The sequence below is a fragment of the Nilaparvata lugens genome, chromosome 2 (genome assembly GCF_014356525.2).
Source record: "Nilaparvata lugens isolate BPH chromosome 2, ASM1435652v1, whole genome shotgun sequence".
Classification (NCBI taxonomy): Eukaryota; Metazoa; Arthropoda; class Insecta; order Hemiptera; family Delphacidae; genus Nilaparvata; species Nilaparvata lugens.
The window spans coordinates 32,480,052-32,504,627 of record NC_052505.1 but is presented as its reverse complement, the minus strand read 5'-3'; the positions used below and the strand labels follow the sequence as shown (position 1 = coordinate 32,504,627).

General features: G+C 34.2%; 1 protein-coding gene across 1 annotated transcript in view; it reads left to right on the top strand.

The window, feature by feature from the left end:
• Positions 1 to 24,576, top strand: part of LOC111044159 (transmembrane protein 214-A) — a 40,385-nt gene that overhangs the window by 4,254 nt on the left and 11,555 nt on the right. The window contains exons 3-7 of the mRNA XM_022329236.2: positions 1,166 to 1,637; positions 2,228 to 2,439; positions 5,596 to 5,688; positions 6,897 to 7,008; positions 13,690 to 13,826. Coding sequence (XP_022184928.2) covers positions 1,166 to 1,637; positions 2,228 to 2,439; positions 5,596 to 5,688; positions 6,897 to 7,008; positions 13,690 to 13,826 — 1,026 coding nt within the window. The remainder of the gene's footprint in view (positions 1 to 1,165; positions 1,638 to 2,227; positions 2,440 to 5,595; positions 5,689 to 6,896; positions 7,009 to 13,689; positions 13,827 to 24,576) is intronic.

Here is a 24,576-nt window from a genome sequence, read left to right as displayed (position 1 = left end):
CCGTCTCATTACCCATGCACAAGCCTAGAGCTCATGTGGGCATCACCCTCAGCAAAAAAATTCTTTGGAAATAGAAAATTGAAACTGTGTACCATAGAATTGGTTATAATCATAGAGTAAGTTGATAGAGGTAATCGAGAAACAAATCTTGAATTGAATATTCTTACTGAATTATTACCTATCCTTATTGATACTTAAAATGTGACAATTTTTAAAACTCTATCATCTGAAGTTAGAAATTTGAACAGTAGAAGTCTATTGTAACGAAATGGTTGAAGGAGAGAGCATTTTATTCGGTTGAAGAAATGCTGCAATGCCTATCCATAATATTATTGTTTCTAAACTGCTTTAATTCTGGTATGTGACTAAGTAAATTTATGTATATTTTCATTTATGAATGTTTTATATGAATAATTATGTTCAAATGACTTTTGTCGATGCAATCAATGTTTGTTTATGACAATAATAAAAATTTGATTTGATCTAATTTGATACTTCTCACTATTTTCTCGTTTTTTGACTATCTTCTTGATTGGTATTTTTTCTTATATTTAAAAATTATTTTGATTGTAGATCATGTTTCTCAGTAGTTGACTTAAATTGAGTGTATTGAATAAAAAGATCAAGTTACTATCACTTAACATTATAATGAATGGAGAGAAATTAGTCTTTTAACATCAACATTCTCTTTCATTAAAATCATTCATATTTATATAACAAACTATTAAGACAGAAAGCCAAAACTGGTTTTTATTAACTAAAGAAATAAATTTATTTGTTCACTAGAAAACATAAAAATTGAGTTGTTTCCAGTATCTAGAGAAAAATCAAACAAACAATCGGAAAACAGACATTATGAATGATTAATAAAATGAAGCTGGAACAAAACAATCATAAGTTGAATTACATATTCATATCACAGATTGAATCACATATTATTTCTCATACTCTACAGTCATCCCAACGTAAAGGATAAATATTTAATTTCTCTTCTGTGAGGAGTGACAAAATAAATTATCAACTAAATAATAATTGGTTGTGTCAATTTCAAGTATTCGTCTAAATATCCTTAAACTCTACACTGAGAGTAATAAAGCTTTAGTTAATTGCTTGGCTTCAGAATTTGGATTTCACGTAAGTGAATTTACCATTATTTTTTCCACAGTTGACTTTGGAAAGTGTGTCGTTGGTGATAGAGACAGGCAAGGCTCGTTTCAAGGAAGCGCCACTAGTATGGCTAAAAAGTTTGGCTTCATTTCTCAACCTTAAACTTCCAGTTGAACAAAAAGAAGTGACGTTCACATCCAAATCATTCGAAACACCAATGGGACTTTTGAATCCTGAAATACGCAACCTGATTAAAAAGGAACTGAAAGATGTGCCTGAGCCAATAATTCAAACTCTTTACGATTATTGTTTGACTTCGATGGCCAACGATATGACAAAGGGTGGCACGATCTGCGGCTACAAAATGCTGCTGCAGATATTGGCCATCAATTATCCGTCAGTCACCATTGAGAGCTTGGAAAAGTCGTTAGCTTTGATGAATTCCTATCAAAACCGGCAGGCGATTGGCTCATCGATTCTATGGGCGGTCGGACAAGGAGGCTACAAAGATCTGTCCATTGGTCTTCAAGGTGAATTTGAACACGTCATATTCTAATAATCATTCTAAATTCTTATTCTATTCATTTTTGAGCTCAATAAAAGCTTACTGTGGCAACCTGAGGAAGGCACAGATTGATAGATGAATTTCTGTATAGAGTATTTCTAATATAGTATAGATGTAGGCATGATCTCATATGTTTTCAATTTATACTTTTCTTCAATACAGTGAGTATAGTAGCTTACAGTATGAAGCTTATGACTATGGTGAGTGAAGTCGCCTTCTGAACCACTAACTTCACAGCCTGCCCTATTCTCTAAAGCATACACAGTCACAGTTTATCTAGTTCCAGTTTTAGTTAGAGGATGATTTCCGGTCCAAGTGATTAAATTAATAATCAAATTAATAATTTTACTTACCTACCGAGTAGACAAAAACGCTATGAAGTCATTTTTTAATATTATGAATACTTCCCAATAAATGCAATAATTTCTATCTTTTGAACCCAGACTTATTACAAGTATATTTTCACTCTAAAATTGAATTTTGTTATTGAATACTTGTTGTTTTAACTACTTGTTGACTAATGGTTGGTATATATACTTTATTTTTTCGTTCCAGTATGGCAAGAAGTTATGTTTCCAGTATGCGAACTGCGAAACTATAGTCGCTACGTGTTAGATTACCTGAAATGCCTGCTAGCTAGACACTCAACTAGTAAAGCTCTCAACTGTGATCAGTTTTTCTCGATAGTAGACGCTATTCATTCAACTGATTTAAAATTACCCAATCCTATAGCTTTAGAACTAAAATCAAACACCAAGCAACTCAGGGTAAGTGCTAATTCTAAATTGTTTTCATAATTATTATTATTTTTTCAAGGTTATTCTATTGTAGTATTTCTCTCGTTGTGTTCAAATTCAATGACATTACTTACATAACAAAGTTCATTACACAGGTAATTGAATACAATACTGTTTGTTTTGAAAAATTATTGTCTGCAAACAGAAGTGAAATACATTCAGAACTCAACTAAAAATTCTTATAAAATAAACTCAAACAAAATACTTATCTTTATGAAGTTCAATTATCTTAAATCAGTCCAAACAAGCACACGTGCGCGCGCACACTCACACCACGGAGAAATCATAACCATTGATAAGAATATAATAGTGAATCATTGATATCACTATATAATAGTGAAAAGATTGAAAAAAGTGACTGTCAAGGTGAATAATTCATTCAATAATAACAAAAAGCTCATTAATCTCAACAGGAGAATGATCCAATAACCACAAATGTAACTCGAATTTGAAAGACCTAAGATTGTTTGAACTTTTAATTTCGACTGGCAACCAATTATAAAGGAAGGATTGAAAATTGTAATAAAAACAGCATGAAGTTGTGGAAGTGCATAAATGAAGTTATAGGTGAAAACCGTAAGGAGGAGAAAAGTGCTGAGCTTGATGCTCACTCACTTAACAAATACTTCGCAGATGTGGGTAAACTTCAGGCTCAAATTATTAATACCCACAATGATTGTGAAGCAGTTCCTAACCAGAATGAAAATGTAATCCGTATAAATTCCACTTTTTATGAGGCCGACCTGCTCCCTTGAAGTTGAGGCCACTATTAAAAGCCTTAGAAACAATTGTAGTCCTGGAATCAATGGTTCAAGTAATATTGCACTAAAAAAATAGCTCACATCATAACAAAGCCTCTCTCATTCATATTCAATAGATGTTTTTAAGAGGGATATTTCCCAAAGCAGCCAAAATAAAACCTCTTTTAAAACAAGGAGACCCTACTATCCCTGTAACTATCGACCAATTAGTCTAATCAGCAATCTAGCTAAAATAATGGAAAAATTTATAAAGTTAAGAGTTATCTATTTCTTAAATGAAAACGAAATTTGGTTTCCAAAGTGGTAAAAGTACATCTGATGCTTTAATAAACTTTACGAATACCCGCTCTGATAAAATAAATTCCAATATGAAAACTATTGCTGTCTTTCTAGATATCCGCAAAGCTTTTGACACAATACATATTTATTTTTGGACGAAAGTTGACCTTGAACTTCCTACAGAACAAACATAACCTATTTTTTGGACATGTAATCAAAATTTGGGAATGGAATAGTTTTGGGCCAAGCCTGTTGTTCCTTCCCAATCATATTTATATGATTTGTTATTGTATCCACGTATAAATAAATAAATACCACATAATACTTTGTTCGACAAACTATGGGTTTAAGGGGGGGGGGGACTTGACTTATTTAAAAGCTACCTGAGTAATAGAACCCAGTCTTTAACCATTAATGATCAATCTAGTGTTACAGACTTGACTTCGTATGGTCTTCCTCAAGGTACGGTGCTATCACCCATCCTCTTTATTCTCTATGTCAACAATCTTCTAAATTCAACTATGTTATCCTTTGCAGATGATACTGCAGCTATTTTCCACGGTAAAACTTGGAATGAAGCTCACACCATAGTTGAACAAAACTTATTACAAATTAAGAATTCGCTAGATAGAAATACCCTATGTTTGAATATAGATAAAACTAGTAGCTACATAACCTTCTCAGTAAATAAAATAGGGCAGCCTGTTGATAATGAAGAATTAAAGCTCCACTCAAGGTGCACTCAATCCTATGTAATTGTGATTGTCCCACTATAAAAAGTCAATAATATTAAATACTTGAGAATCATAATAGATGATAATCTAAAGTGTGATGTACATATTAAGTCCGTCTGTAGGAGAATTATATATTTATCTTACAAATTCTATCAAATAAATAGAATTCTAAATAATGAAAATTTAGAAATGGTATATGTATGGCACTATGTATGGCATAGCTGTTTCGGGGGGTTGCTTCAACTGTCATATAAAGGAATTATGGCTCAAAAACTAATCATTAAAATTATTCTAAACATACCTAGATTCTACCCTACCGAGATGGTTTTTAGTGACTTTAAGGTAATGACAATACGACAATTATATATAAAAACCTTAATTGAATACTTGATAAAATATGAATCCCTTTTTCCTCGCACTTTAAATTCAATTGTAAATAATTATCATTTAAGGCCCACTGCAAATAGATTTATGTCACATATCACATCAATATTGAAAGTTTAAGGAAACACTTGATGTATAGCACTAAAATAATAAACTTTATTCCGGACCACTTCCTCATAGACTCTAAGATTAGTAGAAAAACTGAATTAAAAATAAAACCTGGACATACAGTAACTTTTTCTTCCATATCGACTTATGAATCGAGATTTCTGCTCAAACTACTGTTTGCAAGGTCAATTTTTTACATACATTTGTTGAAAGTGGACTCGCTTACAATTTTTGCACATTTTTTCTCTTTTTTATTCAATACTTCCCTTTTCTTCTCCTCTTCACCTTTCATTCCTTACTTTTATACCCTCTACCTGCCTATTACATGGGAAACCATAGTTGGTTAGGTATTTTTCCTCCTTTTCAGCACACCCCACCATGAAGCCTGTTTTGTATTTCATTAGAAATTTATTTTTGATTGTGATTTTTTGTGTTTTGATTTCTTTTATGTATATTGTGTTGATTTGAATAAAATAAAAATAATTGAAAAATTCAGGACCCGAAAAATACTTTTTTTTATAGAGACTGTAATAAGATCTGGGTGGAATTATAAACTCTGGGTAGATTATAAAGAAATTAATCAATCTTTGTACTCCGTCAATAAAAGGAAATGCTCATTTGATTGTATGATTTACTTTAACTTTCATTATTAAAGAATAACTCTTGACTAAGTGGATGCATGGATTACCACGATTCAAATTCTCTCAAAATAGAATCAAACTTCTTGATATTTTAGCCCATCGTAAGGAATTAATGAAGGATATGTTTGTAAGCAAGGAAACCCAATTACCTACTGGCGTTATCTCTCAGTCTATATTCTGGTAGTTGATTCTTGTAAAGACGTTTTTTTTCATTTGCAGGAAATTGCAAGCAATCAATGTGATAGTTTACACGAATATTTTGAACTTTTATTGGCAAGAATGCCGGAAGCATCAAATCAACTTCGGGATGAGGTTAGTATTCATTTGATGAGCTTATCAACAAAATTAAATTGGAATAACTTTGTTAATTGACAAAGCTAGCTTTAGCAACAAAGGTTTACTGATCCGTAGAGGTTCAGTTGAATATATTGGAATTTATGACTTAGAACTGGTCAATTTTAGCCTGAATTTGAAGTTAAACCTGAATCACAAGTATTTCAAAGCATGTAATGATTTGGCTTGAGTTATTTTCTGATTCATGATCAGTTCTTGAACAGGTGAAAAGGTGTGTGTCCTTCATCCGTAAAACTCAGTTCCCTGCGTTCAACGCAGCTGGGACAATACACCATTGTCCATTAGTAAACGTATCTATTAGCAATGTTGATTATAACATTGACTTGTAATATTTTGATCAGCACTCATTGACTTGAGAGTTTGTGAGCTTTGTTGTGTTAGCTGTATTGTGATGTTCTCGTTCACAGGGTAATAACATAGTAGAGCGGCGGAGGTAGAGGGAATCAGAGAAGCTAGCTGAGGCAGGTGTTGAAAATAGTGCATGTATCTTAATGACTCTGCTTCTTTCTACCCTACTTTCGCCGCTCCACTATGTTTACACACAATCATAGAAGTGGTTGATTACTCTAATGCCACAATAGTACTCTACTATAAAATAGTACACTGCTAGGAATTCTCTGTAAATGAATATTCTTGTTTTATAAATTTTAGTTCCAAATTCACAGGCTTTTGGCATTAATGAGAAACAGTACCTATTGAGATTATATAAGATTATACGATTGTATTATTTTTCTTAGTTTTTCTTATTCTGAAATTAGTTTTCAGGTAAAACGTTTCCACTTCTTTCCTATTCGAATGTGTTGAACCTGAATGAACAAATTGAAGATAAGAGAAATGTATTTCCCATTTTAATTTTTACTGCGAATGATGCCCACATGAACATTTCGCTTGTTAGTGGGCAATGATGATTTTATGATATTATTAAACGTTCATGCCTACCGTGGGATTCAAACCCACGACCAGGTAGCGCTAGCAGACTGAAGGGTACAACGTACTAAACTGTTTACGGAGGTAGTGTTGCAACGCCTTAGTCGTCTCAGCTATCCTGGCCGGCAATAATGATAATGTAATATATAATAACATTTTTAATTGATGAATAATTCTTATTATAGTATTATGTTGCATAAATATACTGACTCATAAGATTTTCTTGCATGCTTTTTTAGCTCGTGAAATTTGCTGTCACGTGCCTTTTGAACAGTCCTCGCAGCTTAACAATTTGGAAGCAACTTTACAAAGATAATCTGCAGCAATCAGCTTGGATCCTGAAAAGCTTGAGTAAGTAATTCAGCCCTTGTAGTTGAAAGTTTTGAATGAAGAATAATTATACAATCATACTGTCCAAGAAATTTACTATACTATACTGACTGCATTGCATTGTGCGTTTTTGAACGTACTGCCAAAAATGATGCTTTTTAACTTTGAAGTAGTTAAGCTATCTGCTTTAGCGCAAAAAATCGCTAATCTATTCAATTTGGTTAAAATATGTGTGATTTTCTCGCGTTTATCAATAGTTGTATTTATAATTTATTATTAAAGCTATACTTAAAAGTGTCTAAAACCTCTTGCACTATAAGGATACAACACTTTCTATTGTCTTACCTTTATACCTACTTCTTCATTCATTATCCACACTTGTGGGATCGATGGCGTCATCGTCACATGAAAAGTCAAACAACAAAAACACTATTGCATCAATATGGCAGCGATCAAGATAACTCACACATAGTTTAACATCTAAGGCCTTATTCTTTGACTTACTGGCAAATTAGCCAGGTAGTATTTGCGACAGGTCATCGTTTAAAAACTCCTGGACATCATAATAAGTCATTGGTCTCAAAAGAACTGGTCACAACCCTCTCGAACGTGCTGGTTTCCAACTGCTTCACTCCTGGAGGCAGCCAGTTAGCCTGCAGGTAGCGTAGAGCTGCACTCCTATAGCATACCCGCAATCTCTGGAGGCGCACCCTGGGTATGTCTGAAACAGCACTCGATGCCTTTTGTCATGATGATCAGTCCGGGTTAACAGATTTTGTTGATTTTTCTTGAAATACATGAGGCAGACAAGAAGGAAGTGGCTGAATACTGTCAGGATTGGAGTGATCCGTGGTCTAGTGGATAGAGTGCTTGCGTAGCAGCATAGAGATCCCGGGTTCAAACCCTCTCATTACCAAAAGTTTTTCAACCAGATCACTCCCGTGTTATCGGATGGGCACGTTAAATTATCGGTCCCGGCTGAAGTATGACAGTCGTAAGGCTCACTGACGGCTCAAATTATATATTCAGGCGGTGGGACCTTCCCGCAAGGGACTCCCAACGAACAAAAGCCATACAAATTTACTTTTTTACTGTCAGGATACCTAGCCTAACAAAAATGGGCTTAAGATGTGCATGATGTCATTATGTTCCCAAAATCAAATCAAATCAAATCGTTTATTGCACAAAAATATATACAGAATACAACTGAAAGGAAATTGACAACTTTGTGCTACACGTCGGCAAAAGAAAACTTGTACGCCGACAGTGAAATACGACTTCCGTTCAAGCTGAAACCATAGAACAGCCAAAGTATGACAATTATTCTCAAGTTTGACGTGAGTTAGTGAAAAAGGGCTGTTGAGGGAATTAATTCCGAACTTTCTAATTTTTGGGCAATTATTCTGAAGTATTGAGCAGCTTAAATACAAAAAGATGACGGTCAAGCCCTGAAACGTTTTACAGAGTGCCCAAAAACCTAGTATTATTGGTTTCTTTTCCAGTTTTGTGTGATTTTTGCCAAATCGGACAGAAAAAATCACTCTGCTTTTTTATATAATAAAATGAGATAATTCAGAGCTCTCTACATTGAGTGCAGTTGAAATTTTTCAGAGATTAGTCACATTTTCGAAAAAGTCCACATTTGGAGTAGTTTCCATTTTTAATAAACTATATCTTCCATTTCCACCATTTAAATTCATAAAATCCCTCTGGGCGTAATTTTGTGCTCTACAATCTGAGACCAGGTAGAGTGCACTATTTAATATAGATTTCCAGGTACACCTGACAACAATGCTCCTTGTATTGTAAAAAACACCTAATTTTTAGCTTCAACCATCATCACCAACTAAATTGTCCTCACAGTTATATTTCGCACGATGATATAAGTTCATGAGATTATGTTCTATAAGAATCACCCGTTACATGCACTTCATTTCAGTATTTCCTAGTGGAGAGGCGCGCATAAGGACACCTCAAGGATCAAAATTTCAAACACTTAAAACTTTTGACAAGATGCTCGGATCTCATCGTACACTCCATCCTTCTCGGCTCCTCAAGGCGGTTCAAAATCGCGTATCTTTAGTCAAATTCGGTCGAAAAATGGAAAATGTATAGTTGATTGTAGTTAACCCCATATTGCCATACACAAAAATAGCCAATTTCTATATTCGTAGCTGCATAAATATTGTGAACTACTTCAGATAAAATTCCCGAACCTAGGGAGGATGTGAAAGTGTTCTCTCTCTCTCTCCCCACTCCAATGAATAATACTTTTGATTCCAATACCATTCGAACATTACAGATGATTTTTGAAATGACAATTTTCGATTTTTCATTTTTTCGTGATCCTAAAGTTAATCAGGAGTTTCTAGAACGAGTGTGATATATCTTAGAAACTCACGATTGATTCCAAATTGTAGATAATTTCATCCTCTAGAAGCTCAGTTGCCCATAATTCATCTTGAATAACTTTTCCTATCATAGAACTGCCAAGACCGTTATTATGAGGAACTTATCTTCAATTTCCGGATTTTTTTACAATCAAATCTCACTTTTTTCCAACGAACATTTTTTCCATGAGTCTTTACAGCAAATGAAAGAGAAGATTATTGTACATTTAAAGATCAAGTAAAAATGTTTTTTTTTTATAATAACGGGTTACCGAGATACATAGCTTTTAATATATAGAAATTGGTCATTTGTCTGTGTATTGAAATACCGGTTGAAGTACTCTTAACAATAAAGTTTCCATTTTTCGACCGAATTTGACTTATGATAATGCCTGTACCGCCTTGACGAGCAGAGAAGAATGAAGTGTAGTATGAGATCCGAGCATTTTGTCAAAGTTATAAGTGTTTGAAATTTTGATCTAACGGGTGTTGATTCTCAAAGAACATAATCTCATGAACTTATATCATCGTGCGAAATATCACTGTGAGGACAATTTAGTTGATGATGGTTGAAGCTAAAAATTAGATGTTTTTCACAATACAAGGAGCATTGTTGTCAGGTGTACCTGAAAATCTATATGGGATAGATCGCTCTACCTGGTCTCAGATTGTAGAGCTCAACATTACGCCCAGGGGATTTTGAATTTTTTATCTAAATGGTAACAATCGGAAGATATTGTTGATCAAAAACTGAAATTAATCAAAGTTGATTTTTTCTTGAAATTTCAATCATTTTTGAAAATGCATAACTCAGTACTCATTGGAGATAGACAGTTCCGAATGATCTCACTTTATTCAGAATTTTATAATCTAAAAAAGGGCGAGAGAAAAAATTTCTGTCCGATTACTTGATTTAGCGAAAATAGATGAAAACTGGATTGCATGAAAAAATTGGTTCTGGACCTCTCTCATGTATCCAAATAATATATTAAAAAATCTGTGTGGCGCACTCACACAACTTTCCTTGCCGTTATGAAAATTGATCACCTGACGCTAGTGTTCCCGCGCATCTCAAGTCTACTATTCAAAGATTTGAGCCAGCTGGTGACAGGGCAATAACGCTGGAGACACACATGAGGTCTGCTATCTCTTCATAGTGAATGATTTAATAGAATCAACAATAATTTGCAATTGAATAATCACATTTTCTCGAATTTAAAGCTTATTTTCAATTTTAGGTGAAAATGTTACTGAACATTAATTGTAGAGATTTTCATGCTCAATCTACTCCACTTGATTTTTTTTTGTTTCAATTGTATCTGAAGCCTGATAATTGGGAATCTATCTGCATTGATGGGGCGGAGCTCCTGAAATTTTTACAGATATGGGACTTGTGGCAGTTGATAGAGCTTATCGATGACTATTTTAGGTATGAATTTGATCAAAATAGTTGGAGCCGTTTCCGAGAAAATCACGAAAAAGTCTGTTTTTGACAACATTTTCGCCATTTTAGCCGCCATCTTGAATTGCATTTGATCGAAATTGTTCGTGTCGGATCCTTATAGTGATAGGACCTTAAGTTCCAAATTTCAAGTCATTCCGTTAATTGGGAGATGAGATATCGTGTACACAGACGCACATACACTCACACACACACACACACACACACACCACACACACACACACACACACACACGCGCGCGCGCGCACGCACATACACACACACACATACAGACTAATACCCAAAAACCAGTTTTTTGGACTCAGGGGACCTTGAAACGTATAGAAATTTAGAAATTGGGGTACCTTAATTTTTTTCGGAAACCAATAGGCCTACTTTCCTTACCTATGGTAATAGGGCAAGGAAAGTAAAAATTAGAACTACAATATATACGATATATTGTAGTGTATTGCAAGCACACCCCTTTTTTATGTATATATTGACTGGATTATAATGTAAAATTGACTGTTATAGGGCTACTGTCATAGTAATATTCAAACATGTAATTTTCTCTAGCATTTGTCATTTTAAAAACTCTGTGGTACGGTATGATTGTCAGCTGAGTGTTCATTAACTTTGCAGTAGTATTTCACAAACCAATCAAGGTTTAATGTCTTGATAATCTAGTTTGTATTTAATTATGAAACAATTTTAATAAACTGAAGACCAAATTAATGTTAAAATGTTAGCTGGTAAGTGTTTTGATTTTGTGAATATTCGAACCTTCTTGTTTATAATTTATGTCGTGCTCTCAATTTAGAATTGAAGTATGATTTTGGTTATTTGACAAATAATCACTATATTAAATTTTTAGCTTATTTTTTATTGTAAATATTGTCTATTGTGTTGGTACTTGAATCAATAATTTAATTTACTTCTCTGTTTGTTTGCTAAAACAGAATTCATTTTATAAACCGTATCAAAAGAGATTACACAGAAATAAACTAACCTAAAACGGGGTTTTTTATATTGTTATGCTATTAACTCAAGTCTGAGATTTTATTTTCAATACATTTTAAATTGGTACCTTAGTAGCCTACCTATGTTTAAAGTTTTTGAATGAAATATTTTGTAACATGAGTACCAACAACACAAGGCAAAATATTAATCTTTAAACGTACCTTTCTTTAGTAAATAATTTGTTGAATTTCCTTTATTTTATATTTAAGCTTTACATTTCCAGTCCAAATATGATATAAAAATATATAAGCATATATATGACTATTTTAATATTACAGATAATTCTTTAAAATTGAAATTCTTATACCAAAATACCATAGACCAACCATACTGCAGAACAACAAGTGAAAACCCCTAAATAAATCATTAACCTTCCGGCAGTCGCATTGTTGTAAAAAGTACAACAGTGTCAGTGTTTTGCTGTACAAAACTATTGAATGGGGTGTGTCAGTGAATGAGTCACCTATGCATTTCAAAACTTTCCCCCATCACTCCACTGAGTTGCAGTATCGACCGAGCAATGGTTCAGTCTTTAGATGCCATTTAGTTGCGACAGTGCATAAGTCGCACTGTGCATAAGATAGGGAAAGAGTGTATACGGGGACTGTAAACGAACCAATAACAGAATTGATGGTTTTGCTTGATGTACCTTATTGGGCTATGAAATGGTAATCACCCAAATGTTCATAGGTAAAATAATCCAAGAAGATAGAAAAATTAATTATACAATATATTAACTCATATGTTTTTACAGTAAATAGAGTACATAACACTTGAAAAATTGGATGTTGTAAAAAATACAACACGCGACAGCTGGTGTGATTTAGTAGGGCGCGACTACCGGAAGGTTAAGCAAAATACCAACATAAGCAAGCATACATTTAGCAAACTAAACCAACATAAAATGACCAAATCAAACACATCGTGTTTGCTCTATTGTTTTCTATCTTGCTGTAATGCACTGTATGCTTTTGGTAGTTGCATTTTGTATGTTGTTATGTACAATAAATAAATAAAAAATGATCTTGGTATATTTCTCATTTAAATTAAAAACCAGTAAAACATTCTTAATTGATTATTTAACACAAGTATTGCCAGGTCTTGCAAGACCCAATGCATACTATCACTACATTTTTATTAAAACAAATGCAAAAATTAATTCAATTAGAAAAGAGAATAAATATGCAGATGAGTAGAAAACTCTTAAAAACAAAGAGTAGAACGTACTAGTTATGTTTTTACTCGTATATACAGAATAGAACCTGAAATACTATCGATACTAAGTGAATAAGTAAAAAGTAAATTTGTATGGCTTTTGTTGGTGGGGAGTCCCTTTCGGGATGGTCCCACAGCCTGAACATATAATTTAAGCCGTCAATTGACCTTACAACTATCATACTTCATTCGGGACCGACAGTTTTACGTGCCCATCCGATAACACGGACTAAGTGAATAAAATCACTCAACTTTTCTAAACAGATACACATAGAAACAGATGCTCAAAGAAATTCCATCCCAAAAATACTAATTACTGCCTACCAAAAGTCTCTTCCTCTTGATAACGCTAATTGAAACAGTAAAAACCAAGTGATTCAGATCTGCCAGGTTTCAAATTGTCTTGAGTATAAAATAGATAAAAATAACCTAAAAGGTTCTGTTTAATTATTTTCTAAAGGTAAAAGGAAAGTTTAGGAAGGTTAGTTTTCTAACTTTTCTTTTAATCGGAAGTAGATATTATAACTCTTTATTGTCATTAAGTTATTTGCTTTTTGATGTCTGTTTTCTCTTCCAATTATTGTAATTCTCCATTAAATATAAGTGTAACATTAACACAATGTATTTTATTTCTAGATTCAGACTGGTCGTCGATAAAAGAAAAAGTTCCAGAAATAGCCAAGACGTTGTCTGGCTTCAAAAGCATCAACGAAAACATGAAGAAAAGCAACCAGAAGGCTGCTGGTCTTCAAGACTGTACAATGCTCTGCGAGGTAAGCACACATACTAGTTTCTACCCCACACTCGCCAAGCTGCTTGCCATCCACACTGCAATGTGACGAGTGCCTTGATATATTTGTGAATGCTCGGCTGGCCTCTCGCCTTCGTTCGCCTCGTCTCGACAAAAATCAAGCGAAGGCAAGAGATGGCGAGTGCTGTCATAGAATCCATCTACACTTCTGCGCTCTTCGTATTTTTACGCACTTGGCGAGAGTGTGGAAGCTGGCATGAAATATCCATAAAAATCGAATAATGAAATGCAACTATTTATAATGATTTTTTCGTTTGTTTTGTATCTTTAGACGATGAAATTCAGTTCAGTCATGCAATATTCTAGGTCGATTGTCAGGTTCATATCAACGAATGCTGTAACTTCCAAGAAGTAGAATCAATACTGTATCAATAACACAGTGAAAACTGAATTGAATCAGCTGGTGGCTTAAACCATAGAGATAAGATCACCATGAGATATCTCATATATGGGACATTTATGTTCCAAATTTTACTGTTAACTGGAGCCGATAGTCCTAGTAGTTTTTTTTAGTAAACCAATGTTACGCTGGTAGTCTCTGATACTTGTCCGTTCTTACACTCTCACCCGGCCAAAACAGGATGACAGGTTGACAGTAGTCAACAGTAATCAGCTTGAAAAATCTGCTTCAAATTTGGAACATAGACTATCTATACCATGGGATATCTTCTTAGACTATCTATCTTTTCTCTATGCTTAAACTCACAATGTACCTCATTGTAACAAACGAGACATGATATGGATTTAATACAGTGTAAAATAAAATTTAGTTCAAACTGCCACTTTGCAAACGGCCCTCAGCTATTTAGCAATATCAGTGTGTTATACTGTGAATACTATTACTCATGGAAAGTAGCCACTATTCAGAAAATTCAAATAATCATTTTCTCTCTAACTTGACGGTTTCCTACAAAACATGCTACTTGGCTTGGGGGAGAACTTGGTTACTTTTGTGAGGTGAAAATGATAAACTCTTGTATGGAGAACAATGATGATGCTAACTAACGATCTTCAATTATTTTGTTCCTGATTGTTGAAATCTATTATTACTTTCCTTGCCCTATTTACCATAGGTGAGGAAAGTATTGCTTTCCAAAAAAAATTGAGGTACCCTAATTTCATGTTTTCTATACGTTTCAAGGTCCCCTGAGTCCAAAAACATGATTTTTGGGTGTTGGTCTGTGAGTGTGTGTGTGTGTGTGTGTGTGTGTGTGTGTGTGTGTGTGTGTGTGTGTCTGTGAACACGATAACTCCATTCCTAATTAACCGATTGACTTGAAATTTTAAACTTGAGGTCCTTATACCATTTTCTTCAAATTTATACCCTAGATAGCTATTTATAAGCCCTATCAACTGACATGAGTCTCATTTCTGGGAAAATTGCAGGAGCTCCGTAATATTCTTGAGAAAAATGGCGGATAATCACTGAAAAACCATGTTTTTCACGGTTTTCTCAAAAATGACTTGACCGATTTTTTTCAAATTCATACCCTGTATAGTTATATATCAGCTCTATCAACTTGCATGAGTCTCCTCCCTGAGAAACTAACAGAGGGTCCACCCCATCCTTGAGAAATTTACTTTGTAACCTCCTTCTGGTGCTTGAGGTAGGTGGGTAGAGCAGTTTATTCAAACAAAGGAAAATGTACTCTAAAAACAATAGTATAATCGTAGTTTTGATAAAATTATTTAGCCGCCAATCGGCATATTGTTATTCCCCTACAATTATCCTCGTTTAAGAAATGAGGCTTATAGATCAATGAGCAAGGAAAGTTGTGTGAGTGTACCACACGAGATTTTTTTTATACAGGCTGTTTACGAATCTGTTTACCTATAATCTAGGGCATTGTTCCTGGGTAAAGAACATATCTAAATATTATATTTAAATCGTCAGAAAGTCTTCAGTTACTCACACAGCGGCCATCTTTCTTTTTTCACTCACTATTTTTTTTATAAATAATGGTTGAACATACGAAATTAAAACTTTGCACAATCATTTATAACATCCAGGCAAAGCTACAAAAAAATTATGATAAATTTTCAAATTCATAAAGCAAAATCAACAACAAATATAAAACAACATTGTCATAATTTTTCTGTAGCTTTGTCTATGTGTTATAAATGATTGTGCAAAGTTTCAATTGCGTATGTTCAACCATTATTTAGAAAAAAAATCAAAATGGCCGCTGTGTGGGTAACTGAAGACTTCTGGACAATTTAAATATGATATTTAGAAATGTTTTTTACCCAGGAACAATGTCCTAGAGTATTGGTAAGGAGTTCGTAAACACCCTGTATAATTTGTATTTTCTTTTAATATTTCAACCTGTGATTTTTTCAAACTAGTATTCTAGCAATTTTAACATCAATTAGGAAAACAGTTGTCTCCGCTATCTTTCCTTATCTTATCGCTCAGATAAATTGAAAGCCCTCCTGGTTAGTGAGAAGGATGGCAATATGAGCCGGCTGTGTTGAATTTATTTAATGACTTTTGAAACTACTTCCCGGTAGTATGATATAGGGTCCCATCATAAAGGTCATCTCATCTCGTTATAATTTTCCCAATTAGGGCCATGCCACACGAGGCGTGCCACAGTCGGCACGACAGATCAGAAAGCTCTCCGATTGTCTGAACATCAATACTAACAGGAAGCTCACTTGATATGCCAACCGAATCAGTCAATCGGATAGCTTCCTGTCCTGTCGTGCCGACTGAAAAAACGCTTTGTGTGGCTTGGCCGTTGGTCATGCACAAGCCTGGAGCTTCTGTGACCATCACTCTCAGTAAATAATGAAAAAATATATATAACCCGTATATTTTAACGATCGCAATCAGAGTTGTAGTAAGTAATGTTCAATAAGTATAGAAGAATTAACCTTCTTTTAAAAACATTTAGAAATATTATCTTGAATCTATTCTTTTTTATTATTATCATAAGTTATATTTTTTATTAAGTCTTTCACTGTTGCAAAGTTCAGTACTTTGCAGACAGTACTACTGCATACAAATCAGGGTCGCTTCTAGTAATTAAGAGTTTTAGAAGAAACTCAGCAATTTAAGAGGTCATTTTTTGTGTATTGGAATATGGGCTTAACAATACATTTTTCATTTTTCGATCGAATATGACTTATGATGCATGATTTTGAACCGCCTTGATGAAATCTGAGCATTTGTGTCAAAAGTTATGTGTTTGAAATTTTGATTCTTGAGGTGTCCTTAAGCGCGCCTCTCCACTAGGAAATACTGAAATGAACTGCATCTAACGGGTGATTCTCATAGAACATAATCTCATGAACTTATTTCATTGTGCGAAATATCAATGTGAGGACAATGTAGTTGGTGATTGTGGTTGAAGCTGAAAATGAGGTGTTTTTTCACAATACAAGGAGCATTGTTGTCAGGTGTACCTGGAAATCTATATGAAATAGAGCGCTCTACCTGATCTCAGATTGTAGAGCACAAAAATACGCCCAGAGGAATTTTGAATTATACATCTGAATGGTAACAATTGGAAGATATTGTTGATCAAAAACTAAAATTCATCAAAATTGATTTTTCTTCAAATTTCACTCATTTTTGAAAAATCATAACTCAGTACTCATTAGAGATAGAGAGTTCCGAATGATCTCATTTTATTAAGAATTTTATAATCTAGAAAAAAGGCAAGAGCAAATTTTTCTGTCCGATTACAAGATTTGGCAGAAATAGATGAAAACTGGAAAATGAGCCGAAAATACGAGGTTTTTTGGCCACCCTGTATCTAGCACAAGGAAATTTTGCATGAAGAAATTGGTTCTGGACTTCTGGACTTCAAGTCGGCGGCTTGGCATTTCTCTTAATGTTTAAATGTTTGAATGTCATATGTTGCGCATTTACGGCGAAACGCGGTAATAGATTTTCATGAAATTTGACAGGTATGTTCCTTTTTTAATTTCACGTCGACGAATGTACAAGGCTTTTGGAAATTTCGCATTTCAAGGATAATATAAAAGGAAAAAGGAGCCTCCTTCAGACGCCAATATTGGAGTAAAAATCAAACTTTAGAATTATTCATCACTAGCCGTCAGGCTCGCTTCGCTCGCCATATCCGTCTAGCCAGGGGGCTCCGCCCCCTGGACCCCCGGCTGGATCGTCCAAGAATGAGATAAGCAGGCTCGCTTCGCTCGCCTGCATTTTTCATTTGAGCATTTTTATCATATGTTAGGACAATTCAGTCGGGGGCCCAGACTAAACGTCTGGCTAAACGGATATGGCGAGCGAAGCGAGCCTGACGGCTAGTAATATAATATTCCCAGGATTGAAGTAGCAGTGCCCAATCAATTTTTCCGCGATAAATGCATTTAAATCTTCAACTTGGTGGCAACCTAACAAAGTCAACTCAACTTAATGCCAACCTGACAAAATTATTAATTTAGTTGCCAGTTAACAACTGTTTCGAAGAGGTACTCTATCTAGATTATAGTTCTATGGTAACATATGATATGGAAATTTCAATTATAATTAAGAGATTGGGAGAAGAAGAATATACATGCTAAAATACGAACTTTAAACCCTTAAAAACCACCCTTAGAGTTAAAATATCGCCAAAAGATTTCTTAGTGCGCCTCTAAAGGGCCAACTGAACATACCTCCCAAATTTGAACTTTTTTGGTCCGGTAGATTTTTAGTTATGCGAGTGAGTGAGTGAGTGAGTGAGTGAGTGAGTGAGTGAGTCAGTCAGTGAGTGAGTGCCATTTCTTTTTTATATATATAGATAAATCAGCTGACAAGTGATTACACAGATGTGTGGAGAAGCCAGTCTATTGCTGCATTTCCATAAGGTCTATAGTTTCAATCAGGTACTTGTGGATGAGAATACTGCGTGAGGTCTACTGTTCACAGAACTACTAGTATTATTAAAAACCCAGAACTACAATATAAATTGCATGCACCAATGTATATAGTGACTGGACTATTATGTTTATATAATAAATTGATGGTAATTATTATGTCTGTCAATGTTTTGAAAGGTGAAAGGCTTGGTAGGGTGTTTGACATCTTTCTTCTAAATTCTAATATGCTGGTACCTATTATTAAAAATGTTTTTATAATTTTAAATTATTCAATTTCAATTATTTAATAATTATTTATTAATTTTGATAATTTTATATGCTAACACAGAGATCGTAACTGATCCAACAAAAACCTTAACTGCACATGCGCAAATATGGTTATGCGCAACTTGGAACTTGCCAAGCTCGACCTCTGTTACTCGCTCTTCTCGCGTTCCACTCTTGCTCCCCCTTCGATCATCAATCGATCTGCTCTAGTGACGTTCGATTGCGGAGCAGAGCGAAAGTCTGTACGCACCTTTACACTGCAAAAGTTGAAATGAAAACTCCTGGGGTCAGATATGACCCGAGGTAATACCGAGGATGGTTAAATACTTTATTTTATCAATTAATCTTTATTAAAACGAATTGACTTAATTTGTGATAATATACAGTATAGACTAGCCTACTTAATGAGAATAGCCCTTTTAAATTTCCACTTCTCCCTATACATTATTGCTGGCGCGTTGCTCAAATACGAGACTCTTGGACTGACGGTTGCCGATTCAATCCCGGTGTTAATATTTTTCTGGAATGAAATGTCAACCTTAATTAAGATTATCCATGTAATTTTTTATTTTTTGTAATTTCTACCCGTTGTAAAGCACGGGTTACACGTGCACATGAACGCTTAATAAATTATAGATGAATCGTTTATATTAGTAATAAATAATAGAACAAGCTCCAACTATTTCACATTTCACTTGAGGCTCGAGTTGTCTGTTTGTACTATTTTTTGTTTTTTCGACGATAACTCACTAATTGTTTATTGATAAACTATTATAAACAATTACTGATTTTTTTATAAATAGGTACAGTATAGTGCATATAGTGAGGTCCACGTTATAATGGCAGTGTTTGATTAGCAATGGTATTGCTATCCTTGTCTGTCATTCAACAAAGCGGATAGCACTATCTCTCTCTCTCTCTCTCTCGCTTTGCTCTGTTGCCAAATCGGCATTTAACAATGTATCTATATAATAAGAGAGAGTAGGGTTGTGTTTGTTTGTTTGTTCGCATCAAAACATGTCAACTTGTGGATTGCATACCGGAGAAACGGAATCATTTAGATCTCCAAATTTTGCACATAGATTCTAAAAATATCAAACTCGTGCACGTCGAAGCCCAAATTTCAATTTTCCTTCTAGATTTTTCAGAATTAATGTTTAAATTTCATTCATGGGACATCCTATTATATTAAACGAGCAATTTCTGTATATGGTTATCTGGTTATGTATGTCCAACGGATCTTGAAAACGCCTCCAACGATTTTCACGAAATTTGGAACATAGTAGGTTTATGCTATAAAAATTCGATTGCACTAGGTCTCATCCCTGGGAAAACTCGCTGAAGGACGTGAAAAGGATAATAATTATTCATCCTTAGAAAAACAGATGATAATTTTATCGTCTATCCTTAACAGAAGATGTGAGTGCCTGTGTGGAAGAGAGACAGAATTATGTTCAGCTGTTCAACTATTTGCAATCAATCAGCTTATTCACTAGAAATTTTAATCGATTTGATCAAAATAATCTGATTTGTTGACATGACATGGCATATCATTCTAAAAAATCTGGTGTGGTACACTCACACAACTTTCCTTGCCGTTATGAAAATTGATCAACTGACGCTAGTGTTCACGCGCATCTCAAGTCTACTATTCAAAGATCTAAGCCAGCTGGTGACAGGACAATAGCGCTGCAGACACACGATGTCTACTATCTCTTCATAGTGAATAATTTAATAGAAACAACAGTTGCCAATACTTTGCAATTTAATAATCTTATTTTCTCGAATTTCGAGCTTATTTTCTATTTTAGGTGAAAATGTAACAGAACATTAATTGTAAAGATTTTTATGCTAAATCTTTTCCACTTGAAATGTTTTGTTCAAATTGTATCTGAAGCCTGATAATTGGGAATCTAAAATCAAACTTTGCATAGATAGGGCGGAGCTCCTGAAACTTTTTTCAGATACAAGGACCTTAAGTTCTAAATTTCAAGTCATTCCGTTGATTGGGAGATGAGATATCGTGTACACACACACACACACACACACACACACACACACACACACACACACACACACACACATACGGACCAATACCCAAAAACCACTTTTTTGGACTCAGGGGACCTTGAAACTTATGAAAATTTGGAAATTGCGGTATCTTCATTTTTTTCCGAAATCAATACTTTCAAAACTTACCTATGGTAATAGGGAAGGAAAGTAATAAGAGTATAATTATATTATCATAATTTTCAAAGTCAAGTTGAGGTAGTTAATTTCACAGTTCTAAGTGATTGGTGAGTGTTATTTTGTTATTCAATTTGGTTTGTAAACAATCTAACAATCTAAATAAGAACTTTTCTGTTTTCAAATGTTTGGACTGAAAATTCGACCTGAATTCAAGTGTATGGAGCATAACCTACTTTTTGGACTATTTATTTAGTTATAGTGTATAAACCAAAATTCGGTGAAGAAACAGTTTTGGGCTGTGCCTGTTAGTCCTTCCCAAATCATTCTAAAAAATTGTGTTCTGCTTATCAATAAATAACGAGCGAAGCTCGGTACCCCGATATTGAAATTTTATACAGCATAGCTACATTGTTGTAAAATGTGTTTGATTATAAGAAAGGAAGTTATAAGGTTAGTACAAGAAATCATATTTAGCCGTGGTCTAGCGGTAGATTATCCTACTCGATCATGGCGCGAGTGCTCTCGGATCGAATCCCGATTCTTCCTTTTTTTTTGTTATCAATTTTTTCCCTCGAAACGTATTATTATAAATTATTTTTTGGAGGAAGTTGTTTTCATTACGATTGAACTTTGAGTTTATCAATTAATTATTTTATGTAAAATTTCGCAACCAATATAAATGGAATGGACATGGGTTTCATGCTGTATCATCGGAATTAATAAGAAAAGCATGATCACAATAAAATTAGTAATGTAATAATTCATATTCTTCCATTATAATGTACTAATATCGGGGCACCCGACTTTGCTTGTTATTTATTTATTGATTAACAGAACTCAATTCTTTAAAATGATTGGGGAAGGACTAACAGGCATAGCCCAAAATTGTTTTTTTCCCCGAATTTTGATGTATACACCATAAATATTCCAAAAATTGGGTTATGTTCCATACACTTGAATTCAGGTAAAATATTTGAAAACAAAAAAAGTTTAATTTAGATTGTTTACATACCAAATTGAATACAAAATAACACTCACTAATCACTTAGAACTGTAAAATAATGATTAACTTTGAATATTATGATATATACCATCTCATGTCAACAAATCAGATTATTTTGATCGAGTCAATTAAAATTTCTATATTTCTCGCGAGATACGGTAAGCTAATTTATTACACAGCTGATCTCCCACACAGGCACACGCATCTTCTGTTATCGACAGACGACGAAATCATCATCTGTTTTTCCAAGGATGAATTATCCTTTTCATGTCCTTCAGCGAGTTTTCCCAGGGATGAGACTTAGAGCAATCAAATTTTGATATCATAAACCTACTATATTCCAAATTTCGTGAAAATCGTTAGAGCCGTTTTTGAGATCCGTTGAACATAAATAACCAGATATTATAAAAATATAAACAGTCATACAGAAATTGCTCGCTTAATATAATAGGATTAGACAAAAATTAGGAGTGAAACGAATTTGTTGGTATCTTGTTTAGAATTTGGTAAGCAAAGGCTGCCCGATTCAAATTGAGGATCTAATCGAAACTAAAATTTATGTATTGATAAAAATCAATATGATACTGTCAGTTTTTCAAGTACAGGGTGTTTCAGAGAAACGGGAAATTTTGAAAGTTAAATAATTTCAAGAAAAACAAATCTTTAAATAAAGTTTTTCATATCATTCAATAGTAAAAATAATGCCATTTTAGAATAAATAATACCTTAACATTTATTTATTGAAGATGACATCTTGTAGGTGTATTCCTTTCCTACGCAAACATTCCTGTAGTCTCTTCATCACATTGTCCATGGTTTGACGTAACACTACAACTGGAATTTGAAATCGCTTCTCGAATCTTGGCTCTCAATTCTTCCGTTGTTGCAGAATTGAAAGCCAAGATTCGAGAATATGCATTGCAGTTCGTTGACTGTCAGTATTCCTCATTAATAGCATCAATGCTGACACTGATGTGAATCCTACTATAATTTGGTTACTTTAGATAATGATGATGATGATCGCTACTGTTTCAATTTCAATCATGTTTGATATTTTTTTACTTTCCTTACCCTATTACCATAGGTAAGGAAAGTATTACTTTCCGAAAAAAATTAAGGTACCCCAATTTCTAAATTTCTATACGTTTCAAGGTCCCCTGAGTCCTAAAACATGATTTTTGGGTGTTGGTCTGTGTGGGTGTGTGTGTGTCTGTGAACACAATAACTCCATTCCTAATTAACCGATTGACTTGAAATTTTAAACTTGTGGTCCTTATACCATGATGAGGATCCGACAATAAGAAATTCAATAAAATTCAATTCAAAATGGCGGAAAAAATGGTGGATAATGACTAAAAAACCATGTTTTTCACAGTTTTCTCGAAAACGGCTCTAACGATTTTCTTCAAATTTATACCCTAGATAGCTATTTATAAGCCCTATCGTAGGCCACTCTTCGCCAGACTCGGGATTCTCACAGTTTTTAGCCAGTTAATCTTTGCTTCCCTGGTTGGTATTAGGAATACCAATCTGACAGTGAATTTGAGGGGGTTGCAGAGTGCCTACTCACTTCGAAATGCTCTCGAAGTGACTGTTATCCCAATATCGCTATTAAAATGTTTAATATGCTACCTCCATCTGTGCGTCATTTGAGTGACAGTGAGTTTAAGAGGAGACTCAAGTCCTGGCTGCGTGCCAGACCATACTACTCCTTGAGTGAATTTTTTCAGGAGTCTACAGTTGACATTTAGTGGCCATCACCGTGTTTAGCCATCTATGCCATTATGTTTTATTTTTTGACGTGACAGTGTTGTCAAAAACTCTGTGTGATATTGTATTTTTGACGTGATGACCAACCCAGCTCATCTGGCTGGTTAATGGTCCTACAAATGAAGATTGAAGATATCAACTGACATGAGTCTCATTTCTGGGAAAATTGCAGGAGCTCCGTAATATTCCTGAGAAGAATGAATTTTGTTAAATTTCTATCATGATTTTCTCAAAAATGACTTGACCGATTTTTTTCAAATTCATACTCTGTATAGTTATATATCAGCTCTATTAACTGGCATGTGTCTCCTCCCTGAGAAATTAAAAGGGGGTCCACCCCATCCTTGAGAAATTTACTTTGAAACCTCCTTCTCGTGCGTGAGGTAGGTAGGTAGAGCAGTTCATTAAAAAGAACACACGTCGATATTTTATTTGTAGAACAGCTGTTTTGACAACTTTTAAAAAATCCTTAAATTGCATAATTAGGAAAATGTACTCTGAACACAATTACAATAGTATAATCGTAGTTTTAATTATGTAGCCGCCAATTGGCATAATGTTATTCCCTAAATTATTCTCGTTAATGAGGCTTATAGATCAATGAGTGAGTGTACCGCACCAGATTTTTTTAAATTGGAAGGTAGTCATA